This window comes from Ptychodera flava, chromosome 22 (genome assembly GCF_041260155.1).
Source record: "Ptychodera flava strain L36383 chromosome 22, AS_Pfla_20210202, whole genome shotgun sequence".
In the NCBI taxonomy this organism is placed as follows: Eukaryota; Metazoa; Hemichordata; class Enteropneusta; family Ptychoderidae; genus Ptychodera; species Ptychodera flava.
The window spans coordinates 22,795,626-22,817,419 of record NC_091949.1 but is presented as its reverse complement, the minus strand read 5'-3'; the positions used below and the strand labels follow the sequence as shown (position 1 = coordinate 22,817,419).

At 37.2% G+C, this 21,794-nt stretch overlaps 2 protein-coding genes across 4 annotated transcripts; one reads left to right on the top strand and one right to left on the bottom strand.

The window, feature by feature from the left end:
- Window positions 1-1,250: 1,250 nt before the first annotated feature.
- Window positions 1,251-6,754, bottom strand: LOC139122977 (U-scoloptoxin(05)-Er3a-like). Of its 3 annotated transcripts, none has more exons than XM_070688904.1 (4): window positions 6,640-6,754; window positions 4,025-4,113; window positions 3,604-3,756; window positions 1,251-2,382 (listed from the first exon to the last, which is right to left on the bottom strand). In XM_070688904.1, exons 2-4 carry the CDS (start codon window positions 4,083-4,085, stop codon window positions 2,189-2,191), a joined length of 408 nt encoding a protein of 135 aa, XP_070545005.1. In that variant the 5' UTR covers window positions 4,086-4,113; window positions 6,640-6,754; the 3' UTR covers window positions 1,251-2,188. The 3 variants fall into 3 exon arrangements, with proteins under 3 accessions (XP_070545005.1, XP_070545007.1, XP_070545006.1); XM_070688906.1 differs by lacking the exon at window positions 6,640-6,754 and adding an exon at window positions 6,197-6,254; XM_070688905.1 differs by having other exon boundaries at window positions 1,459-2,382; window positions 6,644-6,729.
- Window positions 6,755-10,673: 3,919 nt separating this feature from the next.
- On the top strand, window positions 10,674-20,997 carry LOC139122976 (caspase-3-like). The gene is made up of 7 exons (XM_070688903.1): window positions 10,674-10,742; window positions 11,130-11,266; window positions 16,134-16,230; window positions 17,144-17,409; window positions 17,963-18,138; window positions 18,666-18,795; window positions 19,372-20,997. Exons 2-7 carry the CDS (start codon window positions 11,182-11,184, stop codon window positions 19,620-19,622), a joined length of 1,005 nt encoding a protein of 334 aa, XP_070545004.1. The 5' UTR covers window positions 10,674-10,742; window positions 11,130-11,181; the 3' UTR covers window positions 19,623-20,997.
- The last annotated feature ends 797 nt before the right edge of the window (window positions 20,998-21,794 follow it).

The window sequence follows — 21,794 nt, the reverse complement described above, 5'->3', positions numbered from 1 at the left end:
CATGCAAGCCTTGTGCTCAATTAATCTACCACCCGTTTATAGGTACAAGTTCATACCAGGCTCAGCAAAAGAAACTTCCCTTTCAAAAGCGAAACATATCATACAAATGATATTACAGATACATGGACGTAAAAAGTTTACGTTCTTGTCCAAACGATTATGTAATTTCCAACAGTCGCACTATAGATAAATAAAAATGCAACAGATCAGCGTAAAGTCTACCGGCAAAGTGTATTTAATTAACAGAAAACAAATATCAAAATATCAGCTATGACTTATTTTGCCCGCTTCCAATCGTTTAGGTTTTACGCAAAAGAAGTGGAACTTAAACTTGTCACGTTAGAATTTACTAGTCAGGCAAAAAATAGAAACTACAACGGTAAGACCCTATGTACCCGCTGACCTTATTTATTGCCGGAAATGCCCTTTAACTGCACACAGTAACATTCAAGAACAAGAGATTTGCTGTTGGTATAAAAAAACGACTTTCCTGAAATATTCCCTTCGAATGTAGTACGTACATGCAGAAAATGCCCTTTCAAGGAAATGACAGTTTTCGGGAATGGAACATTAGAGGGCCAGTAACTCACTAAAAGCATGTCATAGATATTCACTTTTAGCTTGTCAACTTAACGTCCATATGTGTAAAATGTACAAGAATTATTTACATTTGAATATTTGACTGGACCAGAATTCAGTCGTCGACAATAACAATGCAGTCTGTATGTACAAACCTGGATACTGTGTATCTCAACATGCTTTGGGGAGTACTCAGAACACGGGATTATTGTTGACATTAAAAAGTCAAAAGTTAAAGCCACTGGTCCATTAGTGGAGACAAAACAGCATCTAACGCATTGACATAAGAGTTTTTAATTTGGCATCCAAAAGCGTGTTAAACCAAGTATCTAAACTACACTGCTAGAATGTAGAGAATATCAATAAACTGCATAAAATTGCTGTCAAAGGGTCTGATGAGTATACAGAAAGCAGACATCTCACTTTTTTGTGATATTTTTCTAAACTTGTTGGTAATGGCCTGAAAACTAGAAGGTAGTGGTATATATATATATATATATATATATATATATATATATATATATATATATATATATATATATATATATATGTGTGTGTGTGTGTGTGTGTGTGTGTGTGTGTGTGTGTGTGTGTGTGTGTACGCATGCATGTATGTATGTATATATATGTATATATTTATATATCGTTTGTATTAAATATTAATGCTTCCATTTGCTGATCATAAATGTATATTTAATCTTGATACTCTAAGACTGTGTTGCGATTTGAATAAAGTGAGCTAACAAGGGAATAAAATTTGGGAGAAAAAAAGACATATTACATCTAGTTACGATGGCAACGTACATATTCCATTACATGATGATTCCCGAAGATTACCTTGGACTCATACTATGGGGCTATATTTTTTTTTTGTATTTTACAATGTCTGACTACATTTTTACACTCTCTATGATCATACTGATACTGTAATCTAATATTTAAAGCTGACGGAAATATCTTGTCGAACGGACAAATTAAACCCCAAGTTTCCAGGAAGGCTAACAACTTTCACAAAAGGATGACATAGATTGCTTGCCGTTGAGAATTTCAGTTTAACTGCATAGGTAAATAAACTGCGATCGTTCATAATACAATTATAGCTTCATGACGGGTAAGTTAGATTATTAAAAGCGGTGTTTTCTCTTTCTTTCCCATTTCAAGATCTGCCTTGACAAGGTTTGTTTACCAGTTACTGGGATAAAATAGTAAAAAGCCTACAATATAACTTTTTCAATCAAATTACAGTGTGTAGCTCTGTAGTATAAACAACATGTCAATATACACAACACTCACTTGTAGACAAATCTTCTCAGAAAGAGCCCTTCTTTTGGTGAAAACATTCAGATCTTTAGCGACACCGACTTCGAACATGCCAATAGGGATGGATAATTTGTACTCAAAGTTGCCATTGGGGGCGCTAGAACTGGGCAAGAAGAATCTTGAGAGAGAAAGAGAAAAGCCACCTCCCTGATACTGCATTTAATAAAATTTCAGTGATGCCGGGTTCTATCATGTCACTGTTCGTACAATGACATGATATTCAGCAGCTTTTTGGGTAGAAATTGAAAGCTTTAAAAAATACTCGTTATAATTAAAAATCGGCCAGTCCTCAGTAAAATAAGAGCGCGATTCCAAATGTCATTATGACGGCAAGTACTGAAAATTGAAGTCCACTCGCACTATTGTCTCGGTTACAACCATCTGTGTTGCAGGATGAGTAGCAAGTTGACATTGTCTCTCCCACGTTGCAAAAATTTCCTAGACTTTCTTTACTGCAGCCTCTCTCGTACGCACTGTTGGTTACTGAAAGGAAATTGATATTTGATGGTCGACTATTTCAGGGAAATAATGTCGTTTTACACCCCTTTTGACTGTTAGGAGATTGTCAATAGCCCTTGAAATCGACCAGAAATCAATAAACATACTGATATACACACAACAGCTCAGGTGAAATTCAATTTTTTTCTGAAGGCAGAGATGTGCAATATTTCAAAGCAGCCATACAGCACTTTTTGCAGATTCAACAGTTTGTCCTCGTTTTCGTCCCTCTTTCTCTCTTAAAGGTAGGTTGCGACTCAAAAGTGAACGACTTAAAGTTTTATTGAAACTTTCATGAATGAAACTTTCAACCATTTAATTCTGGATTGATCTATTTAGAATAAGAACCAGGCGTCACCGTGTATGGTTTGCTGCAAGAGAAACAAGTTACCAAACATCATGAACATTTACCGATATTTGGTGGCCATCCCTGTTTAACTCTCGACTTCTAAAATCTAAGACATCGAAATTTTTTTCACTCCAAGAACCTTAAAATGAGCCCAACAAGTAGTAGATCAGAAAAGAAATGTAAAATTTGAGATTCTGCATGTCAGTCCTCGACACGTATTCTACCTGTATATTTCACAGTACACTCTTTCAGTATGTCTCGTGATGCTGGTTAATTTCAAAATGTTAGTGTCAAGAGAGAGAGAGAGAGAGAGAGCAAATTTGTCTCTTTGCATGATGAACTATGTTTCTCAATGTATTTCACGGCTAGAGGAAAAATGTAGAGTTTACAGTGACTGCGGTCTATCTTTTGCGTTCCCGTAATAGAGCTGGGTTCAAAATTTTCATACTATTGGCGTCTATCTATCTATATATCTATCTATCTATCGATCTATCTATCTATCTATCTATCTATCTATCTATCTATCTATCTATCTATCTATCTATCTATCTATCTATCTATCCCCCTCTCTTAATATATCTATCTGTCCATCTTTCTATCTATATGTTTTATGTGTCTGCCTGTCTGTCTGTGTATCCCTCTGCCTTAGAGTCTGTTCGCCTGGCTGTCTACCTGTCTACCTATACATATCAACGAATGTATAATTTTGTAAGTGAAGACGGACCCCGTCCCCGGTCGAAGGACCTTCAATTTCTTTTTTTAAGAGGCATGGCATAGAAGGCAGGATCAACAAACTTAAACACGTCTGGTTAGTTTGGAAATCGTTCAACAGACAACAAAGTATTAAAAACACTCACTTTTTCCTTCGTTATCGTCTTCTCTCATCACAAAGCACCAATTATGTTCTGGATTAAGACACGGCAGTGCTTTCATCTTCTTCTCTTTGCCCCATTTGCCGCCACAGTCGTTGTAACCTACACCGACGCACTGTAGACAGTTGATACTATCAACTGCCGCACGTAACATGAAAAGTACATGAATATGAGGTAAAGTTGTTGATATCATCATCATCATCATCATCATCATCATCATCATCATCATCATCATCATCATCATCATCATCATCTTCATCATCATCATCATCATCATCATCATCATCATCATCATCATCATCATCATCATCGTCGTCGTCGTTTTTGTCATCGATGTCAACGTTGTTGTCTTCAGCATCTTCGTCATAATCTTCGTCAGAAATTTAATAAAAGTACAAGTACTTACCTCTTTTAAATTCTAAGACCACAACGAGGAAGGCTACAAATGTAAGCCACAGCAATTTCATTCTGATCTGCTCTTGATTGAATGGTTGGCTGGTAGGGAGATTTGGGGGGGGGGAGAGAGAGAGAGAGAGAGAGAGAGGAGAGAGAGAGAGAGAGAGAGAGAGAGAGAGAGAGAGAGAGAATCAAGTAACACATTCCGAAATATTTTCATTTATTGCATACAATTCAAACGATTTGTACAAGTATTGATGTGACCCTGTGCATGTAATTGAGTGTCTTGCGAATATACTTTCACGCTGATCAGCATTTTCGCTGTATCAATGTTCTAACATGTTCGGAATTCTTTTCTTTTTGTCTTTCGATCATAATTGCAGAGGGTCAGTTCAAAATGATCGATTACTTTTATTTTCTGCACGGTTTATAACTGCCAATTCCAATTAAACTCTACCCTGGATGAAGAAACAGCCGAAAATTCCGATTTCACTTCTTCAATTAAGTGGTGCACCTCCCTCTTGACCGAAATATATGTCGCCCTCTCGTGGCATACTTTTCTGCCAACTTTTCCCCTGTTTCCCAAAGTCATACGGTGAGGGCAATCACGTTCAAAGGCCATGAAAGGTTATTGTGATTGCAAACTTTCTGTACTCTGACCGAGACCGAGTGGTTATTAATTGCTATACTTTTGCAGACTACACATAGTCACGCGAGAAGTATATGAATCATATTGATTCACTGCCCTGTTTGACAATACGCGAGATGTCGACCAGCGTGATTACCGTTTCCCGAGTGATGTTCTGAGTCTGAGATCAATGGTTTGATAGGGGTTACGAAGTCCCGCGTTCCACGTATGTTACACTCTCGAGGTAATGCCAATGTATGAAGTAATAAAGGATAAATCCAAGACAATGATGAATTCATGTATGATCAGATATTAAATTACAATAAGACGAACTGTGCAACAATTAGAGTGCTATAAAGTTACGTTTCTCATCGACTATTACAACAAAAACCTCAAAAGAGTATTTATATGCCTGGCATGGTAACTATTAATAGCAACAGAAAGGGAATTTTGCGCAAAATGCTAAAAAGAGGTAAATGGAGAGATACAATTTTATCGTCAGCCATTCTCAGTCTATTTTAAGTATTTATATCGAGCAACGTAAATAGTTAGAGGAACTGAGATAAACTTATTATGTGCCACCAACAAATAATGAATAAACATTTGTGAATAGCTGAAAGGGAGAAGTTACATGTAATGAAAACACGCTCAACTACGCGTAAAACGGCAGTGACAGACAGATACCGAGCTTCATACACAGTTTCACCACCAAGAATGTTTCAAACACAGAGTAGATGAGTGGCGACAGAGTATTAGGGTGCTAACATGAATGAACGCTGCCATTTCAGAATTACAGTCTATCACGGAAATCTGAGGCCGTTGGAGCGGGGATGGGAGTTCAGATAGAATTATGAGTTACAAGTAAGCAGAAGTTAAAATTTGTCATAAAGGGAAGTACGCTCATCAATTTGCAGGTTTTTCACGACTGGTTATGTGCTATGTACGACGGTAACATAGTAAATAAGATACTTTTCCCTTGGGATGTGCGATCAGAGCGTCCCTTTTCTGCGAAGGACATTTTCGCCGAAATCACCGCTTGAGTAAAATTCGATAAATTACGTACATTTTCCCAGCGTGTCAAATGCAAAATCTTGCAACACACAGTTTAAAATCAATCGATCAAAATACACTGAACGCGATAAGCTGGGCATAGAAATCACTATCTGGGGCTGTGTTGACATTGTTCAAATAAACCGAGGTGCAAAAGCTTAATGATCTGCGACAAGCACAGCACAGAAAACACATCTTTCATCTGGTAACTGCAAACCTGAAGGAACACAATTTGTCTTCCGCTAATCTCGTAATCAGTACGGGGCCATAGGCCATAGAGATATTATTTATGGGTCATAAACTGTATCACGAACTTAGAACTACTGCTATCTTTCACCTGAAGGCGATTTTCAGCGTCGTACAAACATGCAACATAACTTCGACGATTTGTAAAACTACGAATGACGTAATCATAAAATATCCTAGTTAAGTATTCATTTCTTTTTTCTTCGGATTGCATCGATTACTACCTGACGGAATTTATCATGATATTATCGAAATTACCTGTTTTTCGCTGCACAGACGTCTAATACGCGGTATGTTCAGCACCACGCATTTCGGAGTTACAAACGAGATTATGGGTGAAAGGTCAGGGTACGAGGCAGATGGTGTCACATTGTGTATGGGCTTCCAAATGAAACTTCGGTACTTCTCGACGAATATGTCGGCTAAGTTGAACACACCTTTGTGTCTTAAAGTCGACGTATACAACCTTACCTTCTCTGAAACTTGTGATTGATATAATATTTCGTAAATATCCGTAATTGGTTCAAAAAGAATCGATAAGAACACCATGACCCAATCGATCAATTTACATGCACCAATGTTGGAACACGGGCTCCTATTCATGGCCAGAGGGTAATTTAGTAAATTATCGCACCGGGGGCACACAACAAAGAAATATTTCACAACCAATTGAACTAAATCAACTATATAAAGAGTCTTACCTACAAAATATCCCGTAAAAATCAAGGAAAGGTGAAATATAGATGCAAAATTGTTGACGTTGCTACTATCACGCCGGGTTAGAAATTTCCACGAGTTTATATTAACTGATAAGGGATTAATCATTGACTGACAGATATGTAAGTTAATCGGCGAGCATGCGTAAACGTATTGGCGTTGACCGCGAAAATTAAATTTGTTTTCACGGTGTCTCTTGCATTGGGTAAGTCCAGTAAGTTACAGTTCTTAATTTGTACCTTGAACAAACCTGCACGCACAAATCTTCGATGTCTAAAAAACGGAAACCCAGAATTTGTGTAAACATGATACTGGGAAAGCGTTAAACATAAAGGTAGAAATTTCATGGAATTCATCAGTTTACAAGACCATGTCAAACTCTTATGCAGCTCCCAGCTCATTCCTCGTCCGCCGTTAAAAGAAAAATGGACCGCCAAACCGCCAAGAGACTCAAAATACACCGTTGCAGCGGCCATCGACGCCAAGCGCAGCTGTCACGGTGATTTATACTTGAGACAGCTTGTTTGAATAGACATACAAGTGGTAAAAAATATCCACATTGCTACCTATAAGCTAGATATCTAGAAAACTATATTGATGAGATGATAGAAAGTGTTAATGAATATTGGCGATACTCATAGAGTAACTGCAGTTGAAAACTTGGGTGGTGTAGCTCAAGGGAACTGTATCTATGTAACATTTTTTTGGTTTTTAGAGGCAGCAAACGGCCGATAGAGAAATAGAAATAGACCAGAGCGTCCTTACGTGTGTAAGAATGCTATTCTAACGTATTTAGCACACGGGAAATAATAATTGTTCGTATGCCCTCGAACTACGATTTGAACTATTTCCTCAGCTCTCCAGCCCATGACTTTCCGCTTTCCTACTCCCAACTGGGAGATTTCCATGATTTACAAATTAAAAAACTTTGCCCTTCAAGTCCTCTCCCCGCTGAAGAAATTCTAAAATAACCCAATGCAACCGAGTTATACCGAATACGCGTACGAAAATACAGATTTCCCCACACTCCAAAGGGATTGGCTCCCCGTGCTCCCTCTCCCACCCACTGATATGGAAAAAGTGCCCGCATGTCGGAAAGCAATGCCTATCGCTCATCAAGAGCTTTCCTCACCAACAGCATTGTAGGCTTCCCCTAAATATTTCATATATATTTTGTCTATATAAACTTTCTTATTCTCTTCAATAGGCACGCTCAAATATAAGTTTGTGTGATATGCCGTGCAAGTAACGACAAAATATGTACAAAAGGCAATTTGGTAAGGATGGTCCCACAAAACTTTGTTAATCACAAATGTCCCATGGACCTGTATTACCTCGAATGTAAATGGTTATCGTAGATACCATTTTTACGTCATATTATTCTTGCCAAATGAGTTATGGTCACCGGAGAACAGTGCGGTTGTCAAATGTAACAATAGTCAGGGCGGACCCTTTCCCGCTGGGGGGTTCGGCAGACTAAAGGAGTGTATGAAAGGGGCCTTTTTGTACTCCTAATATATTGGACGCCCTGGCCGGTCGCCCGTGTCACTGACAGCGATTTTATAGAATGCTGCTCTGCAGAAAGGAAGCTCAATCCTGATGAAATACTAACTCGGTTATGTGATATCAATATGTCATAATTACGATTTATCATTTTTAATAATAATGAAAATAATATCATATTTTAGACTATTAATTTCCAGTTGGCCTCTGTCCGATGTTGTCGTTGGCAATAAAGGTTGTGCGCGCGTCGAAAGAAAGGCTTCATTTGTTCAAACTTGTCACGAACCTCAATCCATTCCCTTTCGAAATCAAGATTAAAGGTCTAGGCTCGCCGTGCAAAAATTTGTACTAGAGAAACAAATTACGCATGTATTTACCGAAACGTGAAATACAAAATGGCTGCTCTCCCTGTGTTACCTCTATGGGAAAAATTAACTTTAAATTTTCACAAAAATAGGCTGATGAAAACTTTATTTATTCAATGAACTTCAAATGAACCCCACAAGATTAGATTTAAGGTATACTGTCAGCTGTTCCAATTTTGCCACAGTTACCATGGAAAGAGAAAATCTAACTAATCACAGATTTTATGCGGGTGGCCGCTCTTTAAAAACAGCGCCCTCACATGGGCATTTTGAATACCAAGGAACGCCCCTTTGACCTTATATGGGCATATATAGATTACAGGTGACTGTATACCTTTGAAAGGTTATTGTAAAAATTGAGAATCCTTATATCTGTCCCGGAGGCGCATTCTACCTTAAGCTCTATTAGTCAGTACCAACGGTAACACTGCACATTGAACGTAAAGTGCTGTATTTTCAAAGCTGTCACTATTTCAACAACATGTACAGGGAACAGACTGAATTGTGTTTGTTTTCTGGAACACAAAATAATGGAAATACCATAAAAGTTACAGATAATGTCCCCTTGAAGATTCGTTTGCCGTTTTGTTCAGATACCAAAATTAGATGCCGCTAACTGAGTATCAGCTCAATCACGATCCTGTTATCAGGACTGTTGTTGGACCCAGTCCTTCGTCATGCATCTATTTTTTTGAAAGTTAAATTTATTCCATGTTAACAATGAGAGTCAAATCTTTATAACTCTAAATTTGTCAAGCAATTAATTTAAATGACAAAGGATTGGTCTATGTTTCGACAGTAAGTATTTTACATTTTTAAATGTTGGCGTTAACTTTTTTCATTACGGATTTGTAGGCAACAGTGAGACATTTGCACGATAGAGAGTTTTGCGCTGCTGAGGGACAGGCAACCGATGTCCGAAACGGATGAATCGGATCTGGATGCTATACCGACAACTATATTATTTTGTGTTCAAATGCCATGCATATAGTTTTTCCGTTTAGACATTTATAAAAACTCGTATATTTACATTATTCTTTAAGATTTACTTTAATATTTATGATGTATTTTCAAATATTTTAATTTTGTAAATACATTTTGCTTCGCAGGTTTTTAATTAAAATGTTGAACACCCCCCACACTACATGGTCGGTCCCTAATAATGAGGAAATAATAATATTGATGTTTAGATTATCAAAATTCATAAATATGCTGTCAAAAATAGTCTTATCGCTGTTCACCACAACCAAGCTACATATCACAGCAGCCGATGAAATGAAACCAAATTCCATAATTTATAAGTTTGCTCCAACCTAGCAATATATTATACTGAACTTGCTAGGTTATCCCATTTGCAAGCCTTGTCAACAGAAATTAGAACTTCAGTCGTGCCGACTACATCCGCCAGAGATGGCGCTGTACACTCTGCAAATAATAGTATCTTGCTTGCCTGCGACACTTTGCTGTGAATGATTTTACATTAAACCATTGTCAGGGCAATGGGCTGCTAACGAGCCGATTACGCGATATTGTCATCTTGTTTTATATAGAAGTTTACAGGTTCAACCTATTTTTAAACAAGTTTAAGTTCAAAAGGCTTTATTTACGCAGTTGTGGCCTCCAGCCAAATGTACAATCTAAAGCAGAAGTAAAACAGGATACAGATCACTTATCAAACATATGAAAAATACATCCAGGCAAAAAGGCAATTATTCAAAAACAAACAAGCGCTTGGTAAGATTGAAGACTCCCTGAAATCGAAAGATTTGTAAACATCCACGAGCATCAAAATGAGCCCAAACAAGCGGGAGACCATACATGTATAGTAAAAGGTTGAGACTCCCAATGTCTGTCCCAAAGGTCCCTTCTACTATAAGCACAAATGTAAGTAAAAGGGCGAGAGAAAAAATAGTTTCGTAACTTCCTCCCCTGGTACCATTTGACAATTAGCTCTCCTCTATTGTAGTATTATTCCGACTTCGTAAGGGCAAAACTTCCTCATGGTCCGACCCAGTGTTATACAATGACTCATAAATCTGCATGTCAATCTGAAATCCTTGGTAGTCAAGTTTCCATGTAACTCTGTGCTATTCAATTCAATGCGAGTCCGCCCATGCACAAACTTTCGAACTAGTATATGAGTTTGTTTACCCGTGCTCCACGACTACCAACACACAGTTTACCCGACACCGGGAAACACAACTATCGGGTTATTTAAGGTAATGACAGCAAAGATAACCAAGGTCAAGAGGTTATATTTTTTGCGGGAAGTTGTTACTTATTAAACAGTCTTGGATAGCAGCTTGTATAAATAATAGTTAACCTAGGACAGACAAAAACTCAAATAGACACAGACACGTTGCCATAAATTGTATGTCCTCATTCATTGCTTACGATGCTAGATATAAATATTTACGATATGCTATAAAATTGGTTCTGAGGATTCAAAATTTGTTCCACAAAGACTTTGTTTCAGTACAACGGCTTCATGAAACTTTAAGCTTGACATGCCTGCAACCTGTACCAGTTAGCTTACGAATAAAAATCAAAGCGTGCATGAGTCATACCGCGGTCAGTTCTGCCTCAGACATCTGTCACGTATACAGGTCTCCGGTCATACCTGGCTATAGAAACGCAGCGAAGCAACCGGTCCTCAACATGGCGTCAAACCAGCCGGATATGTTCCCCGCAGACGACTCTACAGATGCTGGAGTTTTGAAAGCCGAAGAAGCAAGCACCAAAGGCAAGTATTCACACGTTCCTTGGGACAGACACACAATTCAATTAATTGTGCTTCATAAAACCATGTGTAGGTTGTGAAACTGCTTTATGCGGAAGTGCCCTCAATAGGAAACAAAGAGAGTCGTAGTTTATGGTTTTAATGACTATCTCTTCAAGAACATCTGTTGGCTGTTTCAAAATACCTCTAAAACTGAAATAATCAACACTGTAACAAAATCACAGGAGATTGGGAAAACCCTTTCATTTTAAGAAGCAGAATATATTCACTAATTGTTTCTCGAAGGAGGCAGACTGCGATATATTTAGATTTGATCAACAAAATTATCGATGACAACACTAGTATTGCTAGTATCAGGTCAAAGTATCATGGATGCTGGATTTTGAAAGCAGGTCAAAGTCATTACAGCAATAGACTTAGACCTTAGAAACAGTCACTATTTTATATCGAGAGCCATCTCTGAACCAATTCCATTGAATCAATTCAGTCAGTTCGTGCTGTTACATGTAAATGATGAATGCACTATGGCATACAGGTATGACGTGTTGAATCCTTATACACAGGCAATTTGGTCGTAAGGTCACCACTATGCCTTATATCTGACATCAACGAAAATAGACCGACAAACAGTCCTCAAAGGCAAGTGACCCAGAGGGGACTACGTCGTCACGATGACTTGCTAACTGAAGCGACAGACATGTTTCACGAAAACATAAAAATTAACGATGAATTCGTACGCAATCTTCTGTCAAGGAGTCAGTATATGGTATCCAATCAATGCCAAAAATATCAATTTCTACTCTGCTGTCCCAAATTCAATGTAAATCAAAATAGAAAACAATAGTTTTTGAATAGATTGAGAGCCATAGTCAGTGTATAAGTGCACCGTGGAAATTAGTTGATTAATCCTGCCCTTGTATTGACTGAAATAAAGAATTTATCTAAAAAAGTTTGTAAAGAGACAATAGCTGTAAGTTGTGATAATGCATTCATTATTTTTTTTTGTTAAACGGATAATTTTTTCTTCTCCTCCGTATGTTGATATATATATATATATATATATATATATATATATATATATATATATATATATATATATATAATATTGTGACTTAAGTTTCATGCATTCTGCAATCTCCAGACAGACCGACCGTCAGAACTAAAAATATCCCGAGCTCTATACTCTCTCATATATGGTTTGGATGTACAATTTAATTGTGTTTCTACGTGGTGTTAAAATTTGACAAATAATATTTGTTTGGTGGCGACATTTTGAAACCAACTCAGAGCGTTTGTTTAACGGCGTAATTTTATCAGCATTGATAATGTGTAGCTTTTCTGACATAAAAAGATTACACCGCTTGCTTCCATGAGAGTAATTCGATGCTTTGTCAATAATTGACCATGATGTGCCAAAGACTTGGTCCTAGTTCTTAAGAGACCGAATGAACTTTCAAGAACGTCTGTCGACTGTTTAAAAATACTTTTAAAAGTGAACTAATCAACCTCGTAAAAGTGCAGGACACTGGAAAACCGTTTCAGGAGCAGAACATAATTTCATTAATTGATTCTCGAAGGAAGCAAACTGCGATAGGTTTGGGTTTGAGCTTTACATTATTAATCGCAACAGTAGTATTGCTAGTACCCGGTCGAAGTGGCATGGGTATAGATGTATAAAGTAGGTCAAAGTCATTGCCACAATAGACCTTAGAAACAGTTACCAATTCACGCCGAGATCCACGTCTGACCAATTCTATTGAATCAATTCAGTCAGTTCGTGCTCTTAAATGATGAATGCACTATGGCATACAAGTATGACGTGTTACTGCCTTATACAAACAATTTGGTCGTAAGATCATCATTATACTTTATACCTGTCATCAACAGAAAGAGATAGACGAGCGGTTCTCAAAAACGACTTATCAGGACCACGTCGTCATGATAACTTGTTGACTGAAGCGACAGACATATTTTACGGAAAGATAAAAATTAACGATGAATTAGTATGCAATCTTCTTTCAAAGAGTCGCTATATGAATCCACTAATGCCAAAATTTTCAATTTCTACTCTGCTATTCCAAATTCCATTCAAAGCAAAATAGAAAATGGTAATTTCGGATAGATTGGGCATTATAGTCAGTGTATCAGTGCACTGTGGAAATTGGGTGAGTAATTCTGCCCTTGTATTGACTGAAATAAAGATTTTTATCTTTTTAAAGAGACAATAGATGTAAGTTGTGATAATTATTTTGTTTTGTAAGTATGTATATATATATATATATATATATATATATATATATATATATATATATATATATATATATATATATATATATATATATATATATATATATATATATATACTGAGAATCTAGGAACTTGTAGTTGTCACTCTACAGGCTGTTTCATGCGCTAAGCAATCATCAGGAGTGAAGGTTTGGCGGCAATAGAACTGTTTATATTGTGTTGCAGGTGGGCATGCATATTCAAATGCGTGGAATTTGATCTCCGCATAACTATCCAAGCGAACATCAAGACCACTAACTTCCTCGACATAACATTCAATCTGGAAAATGCTTCTTACCAACCATACAGCAAACCAAACAACCAGCTTCTCTACGTCGATAGACAATCCAACCACCCCCCGCCAATCCTGGAACAAATACCTACCTCAGTCAACAGCAGAATATCAAACATCTCAGATTGTGAAACAACATTCAAGAAAGCAGCCCCCGACTTCGAAAAGGCGCTGAAACAAAGTGGATACACATACAAAATGAATTACGAGCCCCCGTCACCAAGCAACGAAAACAAAAGAAAACGCAGCAGACAAATCATTTGGTACAATCCCCCGTTCAACAAGGCAGTGAAAACCAACATCGGCAGAACATTCCTGAACTTGATTAAGACCCACTTTCCAGAAGGCCACAGCTCTTCAATAAAAACAACGTAAAAGTAAGCTACAGTTGCTCCAGAAACATGGGAAGTATAATCAAAGCCCACAACAACCAAATACTACATAAAGACAGGGAGCAAGAGAAGTGGTGCAACTGCCGCAAAAAAGACGATTGTCCACTTTCAGGAAACTGCCTCACCTCTTCAATAATATACAAAGCCACTGTCACCACAAGCAACGATCAGAAACACTACATTGGACTCACGGACTCAACCTTCAAACAAAGATACACGTATCACAATTACACTTTCAAAACTCCCAAGCACAGAAATAGCACAGAGCTCTCAAAATTCATATGGAAGCTCAAAGGCAACAACATAAACTACGACATCAAATGGTCGATCATCGACAGAGCTCCCCCCTATTCAAATAAAACCAAACGCTGCAACCTTTGCATAACAGAAAAACTCCATATAATTTATTCAGATAGCAAATCAACCCTCAACAAACGTGCTGAATTCCTCTCAAAATGCAGACACCGCAGCAAATTCCTCCTCTGTAATAACTGACTTGCCATTGGCCACAACCGCTTATTTGAATATGCATGCCCACCTGCAACACAATATAAACAGTTCTATTGCCGCCAAACCTTCACTCCTGATGATTGCTTAGCGCATGAAACAGCCTGTAGAGTGACAACTACAAGTTCCTAGATTCTCAGTATTACCGCCCTGCAGAAATGCATTGAGCACTATACTTTGCCTGCATTGACAAGCAAACCATTTTCGTATATATATATATATATATATATATATATATATATATATATATATATATATATATATATAATATATATATATATATATATATATATATATATAATATATATATATAAAGAACAAGGACCATGTCTTTTTCACATCATGGTCACTTATCGACAAAGCATCAAGTTACTCTCACGTAAGACGTAAGCAAGCGATGTAATCTTTGTATATCAGAAAAGCTAAAAGCTATACTTTATCAATGCTGATAAAGGTACGCTGTTAAACAAACACTTTGAGTTGGTTTCAAAATGTCGACACCAAAACAAATATTATTTTTCAAATTTAATACCACCTACAAAAAGAATGGTACGTCCAAACCATATATATGGAAGAGTAGAGCTAGGGATATTATTTGTTCTGACGGTCGGTCTGTCTGAAGATTGCAGAATGCATGAAACTTAAGTAACAGACATAATTACTTTGTACTTGAAGTAATTTGTGTGTGTGTGTGTGTAGTATATATATATATATATATATATATATATATATATATATATATATATATATATATATATATATATATATATATGTATAATAGATAGGTAGATAGATAGATAGATAGATAGATAGATAGATAGATAGATAGATAGATAGATGTTGATATGTTGACTGAATTGGACTACAGTGTACAATGCAGTTTAACTGGAAAGTTGGTATGATCTTTAGGGTATGACAAGAAACCTCTTTTTATAAAAAGAACAAAAATAGAGAAAACACATAGTTACTCAAATGGAGCTTTAACAAGGCCTAGTTCTGGGAAAATAATCAAATAAAAGATTCTGGCATACACCACATTGTCCAGTTTCTGTCGATGGTATTCAAAGACAATGTAGATTTCTCCATAATGTTAGAGAACTACATTTTGTGAATGTTCAGCTGTTTGCGGTATGTCATGAATATGTGTACGCGAAAGCGCGTTACATGCTAAAATATACTGACAGAATTATCTTGCAATGTTTATATGCGTTTCTGTAAGCCAAACTGCCTTTCTACTATTAATAATGGCACAGAGAAAAAAGTCAAACATCACATGTGGGATACATCTAATGCTCGAAGTGCAGCACTCTAGCATTCATTTCATTATCAATGAAGAATATTCACGTGCCTCTGATCACATCTGTATAATGGCATGTTTGGTTTCTCTTGGCAGATGTCACAAGTTCTCTTGATCAACTAAAGATCGAAGAAAGCAGCCTCGATGAGTCACCGGACAAGGCAGAAAAACAATCTGAAGGAACACATTCGTGGTAGGGCAGGAAACAAGATTTTTTTCTTTGATGTTATATTGTATTTTTTCGGCTTACACGTGCATGCATTAAAGTAGAAAAAATCCTTCAGATCTTACGTGCAATTCCCTTCAAATTATGATTCAAATGGATGACTCCTTCAGGAGAAGCCGAAAGAGATCTACATGTTTACTTTTTCCCAGTTTATGTCTTATATTTGTCATATTGAGAAAATGGTCTACAGGTGTCTATTTCATCTTTTCTTCACCAAACCCATCTGCATATTAACTTCCAAAATAATACTAACATCCCAGATTATTATCCAAAAAAGTGAAACTGTGTTCGTTGTGTTCATTTTCCGCATAGCATTCTCCTGAAATATATTCCTTTAGTACAAAGATGTAAAGAATCGAATGTCAACCTGTTTTTCTCTGAGACAAGGAATATCATGGACACAAAGTAGAATGCATCTAGATCTGCCAAAAGTTCATACCTTTAAGATACAGTAGCTAAATAATTTAATTAAATATCTTGCCGGGCACATAGTATTAATAATAATCAATTCGTTGATTGAAGCCCTGTCATCAGAGGGCGCTCTCAAGAGGGAGCGTAAATGGTGTTCTCATGTGACAGGATTTCCAGTCGAGGTCTTCAAGCATTTTGTAATTGACCGGTTGTCATATCGCTACCAGCTTGATGACAGCAAGCTGCCAGAACCAATTTTAAAAGTGACTTGAAAATGAAAATCCGTTCAACAATTACCAATTGTCAAATAACGATTTTTTGTACGTTATCAAATGTAATGTGCAGACCTTTGGCATTACGTTCCCATGTAACAGATCATTCACTCTCATTAGATCACAACAATAAACAACTTCGTATAGCCTACTTCAAGATTGTCCAACAAACAGTAGCTTTGGTTCTTTCTTCACAGTGAAGACAAAAAGAGTGAAACAGTGAAGGCTCAATCTATTGATGACATTCTGGAGCGAGATAACGTATACAGTACATCATATCCTAAAAGAGGACGGGCTCTCATCATCAATAACAGGGACTTTGAACGCAAAACTGGGATGAATAGACGCAATGGGACAAACTTAGACAGAGATAACATAAAAAAGACTTTCATCGGACTTGGGTTTAATGTCAAGACATCTGATAATTTGAAAGTTCGTGAAATGCATGAGAAATTGCAAAAGCGTAAGTAATTGTAATTGATATTTTGTGTACCTGAGTAAACCAGTGCTGACCGCTTTTATTACATTTTTTTTCTATACTGTGATGATATAGATTGTTAATTTCAGTTGCCAGGTGACTAACTACCAGTATTCAATTGCCTATTGAGGCTTGATGTTCACCCTGCGTTGAGTTGGTCAAACGCACCAACCATCTGTACCATGATGGGCTATGTTCGTCTTACACATGGCAGTGCAATATCAGCGAATTGGAAGGGCATGGTTGAATTGTCCAAAGAAAATATACACTCATGACTAAAACGGAGACAGGTGATTAGCAAAATTCCAAATATTGGCGAATGAGAAGAAACAGTTTCAGGCATATATAACAAATTGGAGGTATTGAAGTCCTTAGTTTTTTTAACATTGTAAACCAAATATGAAATGCAACATTGAAGCAGTGTGTTTGAAAATTTCGTAATCTATTTTTTACGTTAATCCAAAGAGATGATAAAACAAATCATATAAACGACCCCAGCAAAAGTTCACATTCTATTCTTCTCTCTCCTTGCGACCAGTATCAAGTAAGGATCACTCAGATTCTGATTGTGTAGTGGTGGCTATCCTTAGCCACGGGGATGATGGTATCATTTATGGTACAGACGGTACGACACGGGTTGAAGAACTCACAGAGTACTTCTCTGAGGAAAATTGTAAAACATTAGTTGGAAAACCAAAACTTTTCTTCCTCCAGGTGAGCATTACATTTGGATTTACGGATAATCTCTTATAAATAAATATATTTTACATTTATTTTTATAATAATGTACAATTACTGAATTGTGTACAGACTTCCACTTTATGTGTTCAGATCCAGTTCAGTTGTGCAAAAGAGTGTTGTTTATTCTTCTGAACAGAACGGTCACATACTCTCAAATCAAACGAAATAAACCAAAGTAGATTGCAAGCAGTTCATCCTGCAATATGCACATGAAAATTACAAATTAAACGATTGCAACGCATTCATGTTTTTTCTTGTCATAACAAAGATTGAGCAAACTGCAGAGCAGCCTGTGGCAACCAAGGTCAATGTGACCTTGTCAGCTTGACAATTCAGGATTTCTAGTGTACAGTTCAGTCTTGCTATTGGACAGACCATTGAAAGTACCCTAATGTGAGCCAGAGACGAATAGTTTTCTAGCAAGTTAGGGAGTCCACTTGGGGTGCTCACTGAGTGTCTTGACATGCTTGTTTATCATTCTCTATGTTCTTCCATTATAGGCATGTCGAGGTACTGAATTTGACGACGGTGTTGTGTTGAAATCTAGCCCCGACCAAACAGATGCTGCTCCTGTCCCCCAGCGTCTGCCAGTGCAGATTGACTTCCTCATCTGTTATTCAACAGTGCCAGGTATGTGCAACTATTGATCTCTGCTTTACATTTAACCACAGTCACTCGTGATCTATTCAGCTCTGGAACTATTCGCCCCATAGACGTGTGTACATAAGCATTATGGGGCGAATAGTCCCAGAGCCGAATAGATCACGAGTGACTGTGATTTAACCCTGACATGAAACCCTCATTTAATGTGTATATTTCAGACTACAGCACTGAAAACAACGCGTTTGACTTGAATATGTTGGTTGAAAGGATCAATCAATGTCACACCAATATACTGTATCCAGCAGCATAATATATAAAATGATGTTGGCGAGAAACGGCAATTTCCATATTGTATGCTGGGATTTGGAATATTATACAAATTACACAATCAGGCTAGTTTTGCACCATGAAGAAGATGCAATCGAATGACATGTGTTGACACCTGGGATATAATTTAGAACGTCTTTGTGTTTTACAAACGCGAAGGTAACGATTATTGAATGACAAAAAAAGAAGTTTCACCCAGTATGTAGACCTGCTACTTAGGTTAACACTATAAGACAATTTAGCAAAATCTTCAGCGCCTCTCACTATCTTATTCAGGTTATTACTCATGGCGAAATCCTAAAAACGGATCCTGGTTTATTCAAGCCATATGTAAAGTTTTTGATCGCTATGGTAAAGACATGGACGTGCTTCAGATGATGACCAAAGTCAGCAAGACGGTGGCGTACAGTTTTGAATCGACTACCACCTCTATCAGGATGCATCAGAAGAAACAAATTCCGTGTACTGTGTCAATGTTGACAAAGGACTTTTACTTTAAGCCTAAAACCACTCCCATGGAAACATAATTTTTAAAGTTCCCAGGCTTGCCAAACGTCATGTAACTCATCATAGCTGACTTCACAATCTCAGATAATACAGCAATTAAAGCAATGTTGGCTTTTGAGCTAAGAAAAATGCAGATCTTACGAACCCTGTCAAAATTAAGTACGTTCAGTCTCTTGAGTATCACGTATTTGAGTTTTAAAACATACACCATGGGCAAATGAAAACTTAATTTGCCGGGTAAACTTTGTCAGGGCATCGAATTACTTTGACATATCAAAACGATGCAATCTCTGTCCTTATTGGTGAAAGCTCACGAAATGAGGATTAAAAAGTTAAGCGATAATTCATTTCCGTTGTCGGGGCAAGGGGAACCAAGCAGGCAGATAATCTATAGAGTACTTTCAGGTGCTTTTACATGCAAGTGTACAGTTCCAAATAGTTTGCAAAAAACTCAGCTGAGTTCAGTTGACTTTATTTCAGTTGTTGTGGCCGGGACTCCGGCCGAAATATAGACTGTTGTAGATAAAATAGGATACAGATCGTTAGTCAAATATAAAAATTACACCTTGAAGTAAAGGCAGTTATATAAACAAGTTCTATACGGACGTGTTCTCATCGGTAAAATAAGAGAATATTTTCACAACCATCTCTAGAATAATTTCAACCTTTTTGAAAAAGCATTTGAAACCGGATTTAATGTTAAACACTCTGGTAGAACTCAAAGGAGATGCAACTTTGTCCAGTTTGAAGGAATGGGAGATATTTACTTGTCATCCCTCAAAGGTAGCAGACTGATTTCGTTTGTGATTCATAGTTAAACTGACCACACTAATATGAGGTCATGTCAATAGTTCAATACCTCGTAGTTGAACCAACTGTAAATATTTTCTTGTTATCAATGCAGATGTTTCTACCAGTGTAGATAAGAGCATAGATGCCAATATCAGTGTGTGCTCACCTTAGATATATGACAAACAGGACCATTTGAAAGCATTACAGTTGGTACAAATGCGGAAAAAGGGATCAGGGTTATATAAAGCAGACTAGTCTACTTTCTATTCTTAAAGGTTTAAAGAAATAAAGATAGATCCGTATTCTAACAATCATGACAACAGAATGGGCAAATCTCTTCGGCTCCACTATCATGCAGGTTTCATTGTTTGTCCCTTGATAGATATACTTTGACATCTGCGTTACGAAGTTATCTATCGATGAGGAACGTGTGAGTGTCTGCAGTATCAAAGTTCATGAATATGTAAAATGCATGTAGCGGTATTAGAATACTTTAACTGACTGTATCGTTCCTTTTGGATGAGCCATTAGAATTGTGAAGTAGCGAATTAATAAATAAAGCGCAGGGAAACACGAATTTCTCTAATATCCTTTTGATGATGAGTGTGAAAAAATCTGCTCTCCCTTTATTTGACACTTTAATCACAACCTCTGATTACGTTATCACACTGCTGTCAGTCGATAGACACTAGCGTACTGCCCTTAGGCCTATCAGGTAATTAAATCAATCGTTGAACATCTCGCTACAACGACGTGACTTCTTCAAGTCAAAAGTATACTATATCATGAGATGCTGACCGACTGATGTACAGGAACAAAGTGGGCCATTTTTCATGAATTTTGTTTAATACGATATACTATTTTTATTGTTTGACATGTTGAAAGATACTGAATGAATGGGTGACCATGCATGTATTCGACCCCGGTTTTAGACACAATACATGAAACCATCACGAAAATGAATTAATGGTCATGACCATTAATCCATTTTTGCGCTTTCTGTTTCATTTAATTTGTCTAAAACCGGGGTTGAATATATGCATGGTCACCCATTTACTCAGCATCTTTCAACATGTCAAACGATATAAATAGTATCTCGTATCAAACAAAATTCATGAAAAATGGCCCTCTTTGTTCCTTTACATAAACTTCTTATGAAGGTAAACAACACTGTAGGCGATTAGGTATCAGGCTACATTAACAATACTGGTGGGGGGGGGGGTAGTAACTGGAGGAATCGCGATTGCAATTGCAATCTAAATTTGTTTTCACTCCCCAACCTGCTTCCAAGTGAAGGTAAAACAGTCACCTCCCTGTCTTGATAATGTATGACAAAGGCGCTTTGCTTGTTCACTCGGTTTGCGCCCAATCACGGATGAAATGTCAAACATCATGAGGTG

Coding starts and splice junctions, on each gene's coding strand:
- LOC139122976 (XM_070688903.1), top strand. CDS start 11,182: ATGGCGTCAAACCAGCCGGATATGTTCCCCGCAGACGACTCTACAGAT. Junction 11,267..16,133: donor CGAAGAAGCAAGCACCAAAG/GCAAGTATTCAC, acceptor TTCTCTTGGCAG/ATGTCACAAGTTCTCTTGAT. Junction 17,410..17,962: donor GCATGAGAAATTGCAAAAGC/GTAAGTAATTGT, acceptor CCTTGCGACCAG/TATCAAGTAAGGATCACTCA.
- LOC139122977 (XM_070688904.1), bottom strand. CDS start 4,085: ATGAAATTGCTGTGGCTTACATTTGTAGCCTTCCTCGTTGTGGTCTTA. Junction 3,757..4,024: donor GGTCTTAGAATTTAAAAGAG/GTAAGTACTTGT, acceptor TACGTGCGGCAG/TTGATAGTATCAACTGTCTA. Junction 2,383..3,603: donor AGACGATAACGAAGGAAAAA/GTGAGTGTTTTT, acceptor ATTTCCTTTCAG/TAACCAACAGTGCGTACGAG.